Raw genomic sequence first — 14,795 nt, 5'->3', positions numbered from 1 at the left:
CTCTCTCACCTCACTGTAGTCCCAGCCCTGTCTTAACTCCTGACTTTAGGTTGATTTTTACCAATGGGAGGCACTGTGGGCTCAAGAGGCTAAGAGGAGAGTGAGGTTCTGGTTATGTATTACTCCCACTTCCTCCCTGGGATGCTGCCTTGGGCTGGCACCACGTGCTGCTCTATTTGGATTCCACCAGCCCCTCCTTCCCTTCTGCCCTGGAAGCCTGGGATGGTTACTAGCTCTGGGATACTACATTATCCCTTGTGCTTCCCCTACACGATGGACCTTTATTAAATGCTCCTCTAATAACCACTTTGATTGTACCACTGGATTCCTATCAGGTCCCTGGCTGATACACAATTAGCAAGGCCTGAAAATTGTAGGGGCTGCATTGAGAAGAGTGACTCCACTCCACTCCAGAGGCATTCAAACCAGGGCTGGATGGCCAGCAGACACTCATGCCGTGAAGAAGTTCTCTGCTGTGGGAGAAGGCAAAGTTGTGCAACTGTGATTTCTAAATACAGAGGCTGCATAGTTCCTCCACACAGCTATATTGCCTGTGTGTGTGTGTGTGTGTGTGTGTGTGTGTATTTGTGTATGTATGTGTAGAGTGATGGGGACGGGGAAAGAGTAATGAAGAAAAATGTCAGAAAGGAGAAATATATTGGTTTGTTGCCATATATGTGGTCAAGGAAGATTTGCTGATGGTCTGGAAGGGACATCTAGGTTAGTAAAAGAAAGAGCTGGAATTGAGATATTTTGCTGGAGCAGATGTGTCAAAATTGGTAGATCTTTAGGTTTGCTTTTTAAAAATGTGACTACCTGACTGTGGGCTCCAAATAAGCGTATATAAGTCTTGGTATAGATTTAACTTGGATATGCTGAGGACCTGCTACTCTGTTTTATAGGAAGAAAAGTTTCTACATGTACTGCCTGTCGTATGATCAAGATGGTAAAATGCCACCTCACATATAACTATGTGATATTCTCATAAAAGGCGTTCTTGGTGGGTAGATAACCCATGTTAAATTTCCAGCCCTCATGCTGGAACAAGTAGGGGCCCAGGCTCAGCTCAGGCTGGTGGTTTAGGAGCTGGGGTAGGGAGGGAAATTGGTGAGGCTGGCCCAGGATACTAGAATCTGTGTTCCATGGGGGTGTGGCTTCGCAAGCAAGGGAGGACTGATAACTTCTAAACAGTTTGAATTGCTCTAGTGGTTCTTCCCATCACCTCATTTGCACTTCTGTGGGCCAGTAACTGTGTCAGATGCTGGAGATCCAAAAATTATTAGTAAGACACAGATCTGCCCTATAAGACTTCCCCACCTCTGGGAGCATCAACTGAGTGATCTTTTAAATCTTAAATATTATGTAATGAAATCAGTATTTTTGACAAGCTGCCTTTTGGGAAAGTACATTGGAAGATATGTACTGGGGTTTGAGGGGGGCTAAAAAATAATGCCCATATTCCCCACCCAAGTTTGAAAGCAACTGAGAGACAGATGCAGTGGGTAGGTTGATAGCAATCATAACACAGTTTGAGCTGTTTGGACAGCGTGGCTTAAGTTCAGGAGATAAAATGACTTAGGGTGTTTTGCTGCCTCATCTCCAAGTGTGGGATTGCCCACCCAGTATGGACCATTTGAGACTACTAAATGCACACATTTACCAAGGATTGCTGTTCTCTCTAAATTGGGGCAAAAAAAAAAAAAAAAAAGGAAAAAAGGAATCAATTCCCTACTGCTTACAATTTTTTAATAGATTAGTCTTACCCAGTCAAGAAACTTGGACTAATTGCTATTTTCTCTAATCAAGCTTTGCACCCCTCAGTAGGGGAAAATAAGTAATGTGCGGGGTGGGAAGCCATGGGTGTTACTATAGAGAAGATGCTCTCCCCACTGAGAAATAAGAGGTGTGGGGAAATAAGTATTCTTTCCTAATTTTCCCTTACCTTTTGAGCTTAATCATTACGTTTATGGTCAGTCATGGGTGTATCTATTATCCCCTGGAGAGCAGACTGGCATCTGTCAGGGAAATCCTGCTCCCACCTTTATGAGATTGCTTCAATGCTGTACCTTTTTAGCTTCTGGGAGTGTTGGTAAATAGTGCTAATTTTGCATCCAGGGGCCCTAAAATATGTATTAATCATTATATTAAGTTAACTCTAAGAACATGATGTGGTCAAGATACAAATTTCATTTGGCTGCTAGATCCTTTTAGATGGGCTACTATTTTTTGTAGTTGGCTCAGGGAAGCTCAAGTCTGTTTATTGCGGTACCTTAGAGACCATAGTCCCGTAAGTGGGGGAAGGTAAAAGTCTTGCCCACTATGGGCTGGTGTTCTAGAAATGTTAAAAGAAAAACTTTAGACAGATTAAATTTCAGAGTTTATTTGAACAAAGAACAATTCATAAATCAGGCAGCACTCAGAAACAGAAGAGGTTCAGAGGACTCCATTGAGCAGTGTGAGCAGGAAGCTTTTACAGGTTGAACACAGAGACAAAGTAGAGAAATGATCCGATTGGCTACAACCATGCATCTGCTCTATGTAGCCACAGTGTGATGAGTTTGCTGCCTATGACTGGCTGAAACCTGGCTGCTCGTGATTGGCTGAAACTCAGCTATTTGTGATACTCCCAAGTTTCAGTTTGCCTATATACTAAGTTAGGTTGCAATGAACTACGTAGAAACTCAAAATATGGAGACATCCTCGAGCTAATGGCCTTCTCCTTATTTAATTTAACAGAAACAAGCAGACCACAGTCCCCTGATGAGGCATCTGAAAGAAAATTCATGGATCTCTGACTTAGTTTTCTCATAGGCTTAATGGCTCCTTCTTGACCTCGTGGGGACCAATGAGAACGGGAGCATTTACACAGAATCAAAGTCCAACCTTTCCCTGGTGTAATCTACAGAGCCTAAGCTAGTCTCAGGATACAGCACAGATTCCATCGTTGTCCTGGTGCTCAGACTGGCCTCCAAGGCCATACTCAGATCTCAGCAACAGAAAAGAAACCAGGTCTGGCTTTGCACCCCACTGTGTGAAGACCCCAGAAGCTGATTGGTTTAGGAGACGATAGAATAAAGATAAAAGTAGAAGAGAAAGGTATTGAGCCGAGGTTGCTGTCTTCTCAGAATCCACTACTCCCAGCCCTCCAGCTGCTTTAACGGAGAATCCTCAGCCAAATGGAATTTTTAAGTTGATTTAGTGTCACAAACTCCAGCAGAAACTTCCAAAAATAATGAATCTGAAAATCTTCAGTTGTAATTTGAACCTACCTTGGGCTAAAGTCTGAATACCATAGTTAGGTTTAGCATTTAATTTGGAAAATATTGGAGTGAGGGACTTCTGGCAACATCTTTTAAAAAGTTACACTTACATTAACTGCTGGCCTAAAGGGAAAGGGTGGGAGAAGAAAGGGAATTTTTATTGAATGCTATATGACTCAAAGTACTACAAGTTATTTTATTTAATCCTGAAAACAGTAATATTGCAATAAGTTATTGTTTTCCCCATTTTAAAGTGGGAATGCAATAAATTGAGGCTTAGTTTACATTATCTTCCCATGTTCACTCCCATCTGCCCCGTTCCAAGGCCCACATTTGTTTCTCTTATATTGAATGGAAACTACCATTATTACTTGTACTATTATTAGGTATATTTTCTAATTCTTGTTATTCTTATTGTTAGTGCTTAAAAAGAGTTTGTGTCTTATCTTCTGACCCAGAAGGGTAGTTAGGGAAACCGTTCTGTTTTGCAGTGAGGGAAAACGGGGAGAATGGATGATAGCAACCAGCAAACAAAGGTGGGAAAAAAAGCAAGATGACGTCGTGACTTGAGCTGCTATAGCTTTTCCTACCCTAGAAGAAAGGAAACCTTGTATGCTTTTCCTGTACCTCCTACACACCTGAGCCTTACACCTTACCTTAAGTTTTTTTTCTCTTTCTATTCTCTTATTCACTCAGTCTCCAGTTACATCTCTCTTCTCCTATTTCCATTTTCTCTCCTTGTCATTCTATTTGAGGGTCCAAACCTGCCTCTGGTTGTGAAAAGTTCCCTTCTTCCTCAGTTTTCTCTTTTAATTCTTGGAATTATAAAATTATTGCTTTTTACTATTTTCACATAAACTCTACGAAATAAATAAGTAAGCTTTTGTGAGTTATCTTGAAATTTGTCACTTCCAGGATTATTTTTATGTGAAATACACTCTGAATTCCAAACAAATGGATTAAAAATGAACTTTTGGAATGTAACATGTTTCTAAGTTAAACTCTGCTCTTTTTTTTTTTTTTTTTTTTTTTTTTGAGACAGAGTCTCACTCTGTCACCCAGGCTGGAGTACCATGGTGCAGTCATAGCTCACTGCAACCTCGAACTCCTGGGCTCAGGCAATCCTCCCACCTCAGCCTCCTGAATAACTAGGACTATAGGCATGCTCTACCACACCTAGCTAATTTTTAATTTTTTTTTGTGACAAACAAAAGGTTGCCCAGACTGATCTTGAACTCCTGGCTTCAAGTGATCCTACAGCCTTGGTCTCCCAAAGTGCTGGGATTATAGGCATGAGCCACCATGCCCAGCCAAATTCTGCCTTTCTACTGTTTGAGTTAATGAGCAGTTAATGAGAAACAAACAGCAAAATATTAAAAATAGTAATGTAATAATATCCTTTAAAATGTTCAACACTTTATAGGACTTGCTACCAAAATTATTTACCTTATTGAGGATAAGTTATTCTTTTAGATTATTTAATAATTCAGAGAAAAGTTAGTTATATTTGGAAAAAGCATCACATAGTAATGAAGTTCCAACATCAATTCATAGAAAAAGCTATTTGAAATCTTATAAAGCCTTTTAATTGCATGAATTGCTAATTCCATGATTACCTAAATTGCCAATATATGATTAATTTCATATTCATTAAGTTAATGGTACATTTGTCTTATTTGATATTCAGTTAAATAACAAGGTTATTTAAGTTATTTGATGTCCAATACCAAATTTCCAGAGTCAGTCTATGACATTCTTGGTCCCAAATCAGATTTTACTGTAGAAATGCTGATGACTGACCAACAAATTGAGATAATACAAAGTTATGAACTAGTTCCTCTTGTTGAAAATTATTTCCTAATTTTGTCCTATTATTTACCAAAAATATTGATTGTTCTTGAATAGACCACTGCTGATTTGTAACTCCAATTTCTATGCCTTGCTTTCTGATACCATCCATTAGAACATTACAATTTGGATAATAATTTCTTCTATGATCTTGGAACTTGGTTATTTGCTTCTTGTTACCCAAACATTGCTGTATAAGTGATATTTTGTGAGGCATTCAATTTTCACTTGGCAAGTTTAACAAATCATCCAGTGGTGTTACATTATTTAGTTCATGCATATTTTTAAAAGGTTTTGGGTAATATTTGACAGGTGAGGCACTGAATTTGTGTGTGTTCCTTGGTTTTACTGCAGAAAACATTCTTTCAAATTTTCCAGTTTTAGTGCTCATTTCTTGAACAGCAGTTTTATCAAGATAATCCACAATTTTTTTTGTTAGGCTGGAAAAACTCTGCGAGAAATTATAGAATGTATTGCAAGATCTGTTTTCTAATGATCGCTTATTGGTTTTCTTCCTTAGTGCATCATCTACAGTTCTGCGGCCCACTTCAAAAGATATGGTTTGTACACCCTTTCTCCTTGCTGTAGGCGTAGTTTTTCTGGGTTTGGAAGGAGTAACAGATTGATCACCAATTAAAGATTTGAGGATTTCACAATTTCTTTCTAGAGCAACATTTGTTCTTTCACGTGGGTAAATGTTTTCATTTCCCAAAAGATGGGGAGAAAACCTATTTCTTGTCAAAAGTAACATTTGTACATATTTTGTGTCATGAAAAATTATGGGATTTGTGTCACTTTGTTCCTGTGGATTAAAGAAAAAAGTACTTAGTCATAAGAATATTGAGGCAAGAAAGCTGCTTATATTTTTAAACATGAAAATAAAATTGTAAATATTTTTACAATGGCTACATAGAAGTATTTAATAGGAACAATAGTGGTATTCAAATACATAAAAATGATGGACTTGTATGTGACATACTTCCTTCGCTTCTTAATATTCTATAGAGGTGTTCGGGATAAATCTGAACTTTTGGCCTTCTTAAATCCTTTTTTAAAAAAAGTAGAATATGAAAGCATAAATACATTTCTTAAATGTTTGAGATATTGTCATTGGGAAATAAGGTGGTTGGTAGGATGGAACATTGTTCTGGAATATCTTAGATTTCTACGTTCTAAAAATTAAAAAGCATACCAAAAAATGAATTGAGTCAAAGATGATAAGAGACTGATTACAAGCCAAAATTATGAAGTCTGGATATTCTAGTAAATGATTCAAAAAATTTAAAATTATCTCCACAGATGTTATACTTATTATTGTATCCCAACTGTTAGCACAACACCTGGCACATAAAAGTGCTCAATATATATTTGGAATAAAATAGCCAAAGTAATAGACTAAATTAAAAATAGACCATTTTTTAAAATCACAGTAATAGCGAAATCTATGTATGAGCTACTCTTTAAACTTTTTTTCACATTTCCATTATTAGGGAAAAAAGATTAACACCAAAGAAACTAGTCAAATATGCATATTATTAGTATTTAGTTTGAAAATATTAAGTCAATAATTCTTACTTTTCATTAAAAATATAATTAGTGAAATTGGACATTAGATCATTGTACATTAGTATACTTAGTGTGAAATGTACATTGATACTCATGATTACTGAAAAGATGACAACTAATCTATTTTGCAATCCACTAGTAATGCAAATATTGCCTACTTAGCCACAGTAATGAAAGTTGGTCATATTTTTGGTCTGTCCAACATCTTAAGGAATTTTCCACCTTACAAGGCTATATACTCTATTTTTTTTTCTTTTTTGAGACAGTGTCTCACTCTGTTACCCGGACTAGAGTGCCCTGGCGTCAGCATAGCTCACAGCAACCTCAAACTCCTGGGCTCAAGCGATTCTCCTGCCTCAGCCTCTCAAGTAGCTGGGACTACAGGCATGTGCTCACCATGCCCGGCTAATTTTTTCTATATATATTTTTAGCTGTCCAAATAATTTCTATTTCTAGTAGAGACGGGGTCTCACTAGAGGCTCAGGCTGGTCTTGAACTCCTGAGCTCAAACAATCTGCCCGCCTTGGCCTCCCAGAGTGCTAGGATTACAGGCGTGAGCCACCGTGCCCGGCCTATATACTCTTAAGTAGAAGCAAAAACTATCTTTGTTGGCCTCTCTAATTAAGGTATAGGTGTCTGATCTAGGCTCTGTCAATCAGGTACACTTATGAAACTCTTCAGTTCAAAAAAAGCAAGCACTGTGAAAAATCACTGTGAAAACTATTCTAGTGGGAGCGGTGGGAGCTATGTCTAGCTTTGAAGGGCAGCAGTGGCAAAGGTCTTACAAAGAGTTTTCCCTGCCCAGCATCAGAGTTGTAAACTGTTAGGTATGACAATAGCATGGGCCCCAGGGGAGCAGTCTGGAGTGATCACTAACTAGATAGCTTTCAAGGCAGACTGTCTCTCTAGCTTTCCTAGAGACTCTGTGAGCTACCACATAGCCTTTAATAAATGTGCTTTCCGGTTGAAATAGCTAAAATAGATTATTAGAAAAATGAACACATGGTCCAGTCATTTTAAAAAATACCAGTTCTATTTTATATGCCTTTTCTAATCAAGCAAATTTGATAAACCCTTCTTCATAAAGAAAAACACAACATTTTCAGCCGGTGCAAAGGAATCACCAGTTTTGAGAGAATGGTTCTAAAAAAGAGCATTAAGAACTTAAGGGTTGTTATCACGTTGGAATGTGAAACCAAGAGGTAAGAAGGATTTATCAAAGATTCTGTCCCTAGAATATATGGGTGATTCCCATAAGTAGTATTACTACGCATAGTTACTGAACAATAGTAGATATTCTTATTACCATCTGAGAAGTTACTGTCTTTGCTGGACTGATGTTGATTATCTTGGCATTTGGATTTTTCAACTCATCCTCAAAGCACAAAGGGAGCAAGCTTTTCTTTCTTACTGAATGATACTCATTTAATTGATCATTTCTGATAGATTTATTTTCTTTCGTATTAAAATCATTCACCTGTGGAGATTTTCCTCTGAAAATAAACACAAGTTCAGGGAGATGTTTATAGGGCTGATTTCAGCTTGTTAGTTCTTGTCTACTTCCCCTTATCCCTAGAAGTCACTGCCAACATCTGCACCAACCTCTCTCCCATAGACTTTCAGATTGACAAGAGCATCCCTTCTTGCCTTTCCTGGAGAAAACAGCAAAAGCAGAGGTGGAAGCAAAATAGTTATATGTGTGCCTCTTTGGACTGGGGGGGAGGGCATAATATTATGTAGGTTGAGGAGAAAACCAAAGATAGAGAGATATTTGCTACATCCTTTGCTGAAATTCTGGAAGAAGCTTCACACGGCAGCTTCATGCCATCAAAGGGTGGCCCCAGCTTTGTTAAGAGGATAGAATAGTGTGGTCAGGCAGAGAGAGGATGTAGGTTTTATACCAAGTCTCCCTTGGCTCACATGGGACAAAGACATTGAGTTTAGGTTTGCCACGGGGCTTGCTATTGCAAGGCTGTGATAATCTGTAGCAAAGATTTGGCATAAGCAAGGTCTGGACAGCCTCAGCTAAGGACAGATGAAGGACATGACAGAGACTCAGAGGATTCTACCACACCAATGACAATTGAGAGTGGACCCTATCCAAGTTCAGAGAGAATAGACCATGAGTTCATGTACCACAGATGTAAATAGTCACAGAACATCTAAAAATAGGACCTGTGATCACCAATCCTGGCAGCAGTATAGATACTGTCTTGGAAAAAAACAGAACAACTGATTTAAGCCTAAAGAGGCTGTTCATTATTGCTCCAAACAAAGTTTAAAACACACTGAACTAATGATTTTTGTTTTCATTACACAGAGGTTGAGGGGTCTATGAGAAAAATTAGAACTTTATCCAAAAAAAAAAGAACCTACTTTTTTCACATTCATGTAGTAGTGTAATTAAATTTGTGTGTCTACTACAAAAACATAATTGTATACTCTCCATTCATTTTTTCATGTCTTTCTCTCCATTTGACTCAGCTCAAGGTCTGGATGTGATGCCTAGTAGCTGAGCAGTCCGCATTGTACTGTGGACTAAATGTTAATAATAAGGCAGAATCCCAGAGCCAGCGCAAGCACCCCGCAAAGCCTGGTGGAGCAGCTCAAGCTGGAGGCCTCCATGGCGTGGATCAAGGACTCCTTGTCTGGAGGAGCCTCTCAGACGTTGCTGGGTGAACACGGGCTCAAACCAAGGAAAGTCAGGTCTCTCGGGCAGCTGCAGAGCTTCAGCAGTGCTACATGCAGGACGCCTGCAAGGAGGCCCTGCTGGTTGGCAGTCCAGCTGGACGCACCCCTTCAGCTTTACTCTGAAGAATTTAGGGAAGACGGTCTCTGTGGAATGCCTTCAAGTACAAAGTGATGAATGATTGCCTCCAAGTCTCAAGAAAGCACTTGTCCCTATCCAAATAGATATTTCAGTCCTTTCCTGTGGCCTGAACCTATAGCCAAAATTCTACAGGAATTGATGAGTTTCTACTAAAATAAAGAAACTGAGTGAAGGAGTACAGTTTTAAATAATAACGGCCTGGTTCTGTTGGTGAAGTGCTTCATCCTTAAGACAAAAAAAAAAAAAAAAGAACCCTTACCACCAAATATGCCAAAATGCACACCTTTCATAAGTGAATTACTGATGTTTCTGTGACTGGAATGACATGTATGTTTTATTTATTGAATGTTCACCTTTTGGGAAGGAAACATTTTTGTTTGTTAAAAAAATTAAATATTTGTAATTGTTTTTCCTGACAAAGATTTTTATACCATAGCTAAAGTTATTCTTTTCTTACAAATTTACAATTTCTAAATGAAGACAAGAAAGTAAAAATTGGGAGAGAAGAATAGGCTTTATTAATCAAATGACGTCCTGATTTTTCTAAATGAGAAGATTGTTTTATTTTTAACACTACACATGGGAGCTGTCTTTTAGCAAACTTGTTTGGAAAGATAAATGTTATGTTGTGTACATGAAGCAGAATCAGTCTTTGTATCTTTATGTTCCTCTACTTTGTAGCTGTACTTTAAAAAAATACCGTATTATTTCATATGTTTAAGAACATTTCAAATGTGACCTACAGAACCTTGTAAATGGTTAAAAACAACATAATGTGAAAATAGTACAACCTCAAAGAATTCATAATGTCACAAGTGTTTTACTTTGATGATGTGCCTTTGATTTAATTGGAACACTTTTGGAAGGATACATTATTTGTGTTTGTAATAATCTTTGAAGAGCTTGGAAATAAAATTTCTACTTCATTCATCAAAAAAAATAAGGCAGAATAAATTCATTCTGATCTATTATAAAACAGAAGGCAGAAAGCATGCTACTAGAAATATTGAACAGAATAAAATATTTAAAATTTTAAAATAAATTACCTTTTATTTATATAATCTTCTAAATGGTCAACAGAATCCAATGATTTCCTAGTCTTCTTTTCAATTTGAGCTGAAATTACAAAAGATTTTCATAAAAGACATATATTATGGCATTTAGAAAATATCTTTTGTGAAGTGTTTTATAATTTCAAATAGCATATGGAAAGCACCTGGTATAGTGCCTGATCGATAGTAGCTACTCAGCAAACACTTCTTGAGTGAACAAGATAGAATTGGAAAAGAATGAGATCAAGCTTCTAATATTTGGCCAAGACAGATCAAATATAAAAGTGATATTGGAGATTATTTTGTGGAAGAAAAGCATTCCTAAATTTCCAAATCTCTCTAACACATGAAGTCATTATTAACCAGTAGGAAGCCTCAAATAGTCAACACCATTGGTATAAAGGGAGGTCAGTTAGTGGATATCAAACAAATCTTGCCACCTGGCATGAAGGAAGTGTCCAAGGTTGAACTCTTCCAAATATGCCTGGTGGCCACTCCAGAATTTTTCAACTGTCCTAAGTGTTCTCATACACATATGCTATTAGCAACAATATCAGCTTTTTCCTGTCCTCAAGTAATTGATATTCTAGTGCCATACTTCCTAACCTTTTTCACATCATGGCAAACATTCCACTTAATATTACTTGTACAGTACACTGGCATAAATTCTTAAGTCTCTTAATACTTGTGGTAGGCCACCATAAGGCCAAATGAGCAGTTTTGAAGGCCAAGGAATTAATATTTCAGCACACCTATAACCCCCTCCAGGCACAATAGGTTACTCAGTATACTGGTTGGGAAGCTCTGTTCTAGAGGGAGGAAACAGTCAGTAAACAAGTAAACCAACCAACAGATACATATATAAAATAACTTCAAATACTTGTAAATACTATGGAAGAATAAAAACTAGAGTGGCAATAGAAGGCCTCTCCCAAGAGGGGATATTTGAGTTGAAATCTGAGTAAAGAGGAGGCAGCCAGGTCAAGAGCTGGGGGAACAGCCCACCAGGCAGAGGAAACAGCAAGTGTGGAGGTCTTGCTGTGAAACCAGGTTGGCATGCTGAGAGGCCAGCGATGCTGGGGTGTAGGGAATGGGGGCGGGGAGTAGGATGACATGAGGCAGGTAGCAGGGCCAAGTCATAAGCCATGGTGAAGGGTTAAGATATTACTCTGGTAACAATAGTGATCTTTTGGAGGGTTTTCAACAGAAGTAGTTTGATTTATGCTTTAGAAAGATCACTCTGTCTGCTCAAAGATGGATAATCTGTGGGGTAAGGGCTAACATGAGTGGCAATGGAGTAATTAGAAGGCTGTTGCTATGGTTTGGATAAGACATGCTAGTGGAGCAAGACTCTGTTTCAAAAAAAAAACAACCAGAAAACAGATCATAAAATTCTAAAACTACCAGACAGTTTTTCTACAGAGGATTGGCAATTAGACCAAGAACAAAATTCTAATCTATAATTGATTCCCAAAGATAATAAAGTTGTACCTTTAAAGTGCTGAAAGAAAATAATTTATAACCTAAAAATTTACATCAACTAAACTATCATTCAATAGTAATAGCAAAATAAAGGCAATTCAGAAGAGTTAACAACTAACGGATCACTCCTGTAAGAATTACTGAAGGATATCCTTCAGGAAAAATGTAAGTGGACACTGATGAGCACATACTTTGATAAATTGTGTTATATATTTAATTAGCATTGACTTTAAAAACTAATCTTCTTTTGTATTTTAAATGAAGTATTATTAATATTTGCTGCATTTGTCCAGGTCTTTCTTAGTTATTGTAATCTATTATATTTTTGGAGTTTTACACTTTTATAGTGTAAGTCTTTATTTTTCTTTTAAACTTTGCTTTATTGAGGTATAAATTACGTACAGTAAAATACACACATTTTAAATGTACAGTTTGATAAATTTTGACAAACACATACACTAATGTAAGTAAAATCAAGATAGAGAGTATTTTCATTATTCTAACATGGTTTTTGAATCCACATTTTCAGTCCGTTCATTCCATTTGTTCTGTTATCTCCTTCAAACACACTGGTTATTTCAGTGTTGGATATCTGTTTTCTTCTCTCAATATACTGTCTTGTCTAATCTGGTCCCATATTTGTCCTCTTACACCGCATTCTGTGTGATTTTCTTAAACCTGCACTTCAGATCTTTAATTTGGTTTACTCAAATGTTTATTCTACTCTTTGCTGCTTTTAATATCATTTTAAGTTCTGTGTTAGCATTACCTGTTTCTTTAAAAATATTTGTTAGCTCTGGTGGCATCATTTTATCCTTGAAGATTATCTGTTACATTTTCAGATTTTATTTCATAGAATTCTTATTTTTTAAAATTTTTTCAGCACATAGAACAATTTTTGTCTAAAATTTCTCCTGTTTCCTGGGGTACAAATCCTACCAAAATGGGACCATTAGCTAACTTTTAAGTTATTTCCTGTCTTTGCTACAGAATTTTTACATAGGTCCCATGTTTTGTTCTTGATTTTCTTTCTGCTCAACTTTGAATCAGGTCACTTAAATCTGGGCTTATATTTGCCCAAAAATAACACGGGTAAATTTTCTTTGGATACTTTCCCTGTTTACCTGGGCACTATTAAATTCTCTCATTAGAAATTAATAGGTAAATGCTGATGTTGTTCCCTTATGTTACAAGTTAGGCATTCAGCTGCCTAAGTAGGCTGTAAGGAAGCTGGAACCCTGATAAATCACAGAAAAATTTGTTTCTGTGCACTGTGTGTTCTGTGAAACCTTGTCATGACTCTAAGGTGATGGTGGGGCAGGGGGCAGGGGGTACTCTGTGTATTTACGTGTGAGGCGTCACTTGGGTTTCCTTTTTTTCCTACCTCTTTCTTGAGGTAAGCAAGTCAGTCTGGGGAGGCATTTAGTCAAAGAAAGGCCTCGTGGCTCACATGCTGTTTGATGAGGTCATGTTTTGTCTTTCCACCATTATCTTCATAGCTATTATTCATACTTCCAAACATGGCTCCTAGGAAATTGTATTTTGTCTTTTCTACTGTCAACCCTCCCTTCAAGACTTTTCTCCTCCAATTTAGGAGCTTTTACCGTGACTCTGAGTACATCTAAAGCAATATGAGGAAGCCAGAAAAAGAAATAACTATTATGGCCATTACATTTTTCTCAAAATACTGCTAACACAGACATGGAAAGCTGTTGACCTGCAATGAGGAAAGGAATCCCAAGGAGAGGATTTCCCATCATTCTGTTACCCATCACTGATAACAAACCCCTTTTGTTTAAGTTGAATGTGTGTGTGTGCACGTGAGTGTGTGCAGTGGGGTGGGTGGCTAATAGGGTGTTTTCAGAACAGATTCTAACTCTGTTGGCTCTTTCAATGTTGCTCCTTTCTCCCAGGAAGTGGAACTGTGCATTGATTTCTGGAATATTCTTTCAAACTGCTTCATATTGTAATACATGGCAGATTTTCTTTGAGTCTGGGATAAAATGTCCTACTTTCAATTTAATAATTTTTTCTTCTCCACTTTTCTTCTTTTGTTATTCATTTTGACCAGGATAAACTTGTATTTATGTTGGCAACTTTCCCAGAAATCTTAATTTGGGACTTTGATAAAAGGAGTATAAAATGCTTCTGTGGAGAGGCTTAAGAAATTTTATAAAGAGTGATTGCTTTGCTGAAAGAGTAGAACATCCTGCCACTGTTCTCAGGGAACACTTCAGAGAAGATGTGACACCTGAGTGGAACCTTAAAGGATAGTGTGCCCTGAATTAACCGACTGTGCAACTGCCTTATTGATGGACTTCTTGTTATTTGAGGGAAGAAGAATCTTTATTGTTTAAGTTAGAGGCCGTTGGATTTTCTTTTAATTGCTTTTAAAAGCCTTCTAACTATTAAAGATGAACAGGAATCTAGCAGGTGGATAAGTATGTTTTGAGCATAGAAAATAGAATAAATCAACTCACGCAGTAGTTGAAACAGCCTGTTAAATATGACTGGAATCAGTGTGGTATGGAAAGTTTAAAGAGTCAGAATAGGAGGCCGGAAAGACCTTATATGCCATGCTAAGGAATCATTTATGTAACGGTCTTCAGATGTTATTAAGTCATGAAATACTATGAAATATCAGTATGATCAAAGACTGATAGTCATTGGTCGAAGATTTTTTAATGCTTATATCCTAAATTTAGATGCAGTTACCTTTCAGTTATTTCAATATGAACATGTAATTTGTATACCTGT

At 37.3% G+C, this 14,795-nt stretch overlaps 1 protein-coding gene across 4 annotated transcripts in view; it reads right to left on the bottom strand.

Annotated features, from left to right (window-relative positions):
• Positions 1 to 4,835: 4,835 nt before the first annotated feature.
• The window catches only part of C3H1orf141 (chromosome 3 C1orf141 homolog), a 39,340-nt gene continuing 29,380 nt past the window's right edge, over positions 4,836 to 14,795 (bottom strand). For all 4 annotated transcript variants that reach the window (XM_045547795.1, XM_045547794.1, XM_045547796.1 and 1 more), the window contains exons 5-7: positions 10,551 to 10,620; positions 7,981 to 8,167; positions 4,836 to 5,910 (exon numbers count right to left, since the gene is read on the bottom strand). In XM_045547795.1, coding sequence (XP_045403751.1) covers positions 5,326 to 5,910; positions 7,981 to 8,167; positions 10,551 to 10,620 — 842 coding nt within the window. In that variant the 3' untranslated portion in view covers positions 4,836 to 5,325. The remainder of the gene's footprint in view (positions 5,911 to 7,980; positions 8,168 to 10,550; positions 10,621 to 14,795) is intronic.

This window comes from Lemur catta, chromosome 3, assembly GCF_020740605.2.
Source record: "Lemur catta isolate mLemCat1 chromosome 3, mLemCat1.pri, whole genome shotgun sequence".
In the NCBI taxonomy this organism is placed as follows: domain Eukaryota; kingdom Metazoa; phylum Chordata; class Mammalia; order Primates; family Lemuridae; genus Lemur; species Lemur catta.
This window is presented reverse-complemented; position numbering and strand designations above follow the sequence as displayed.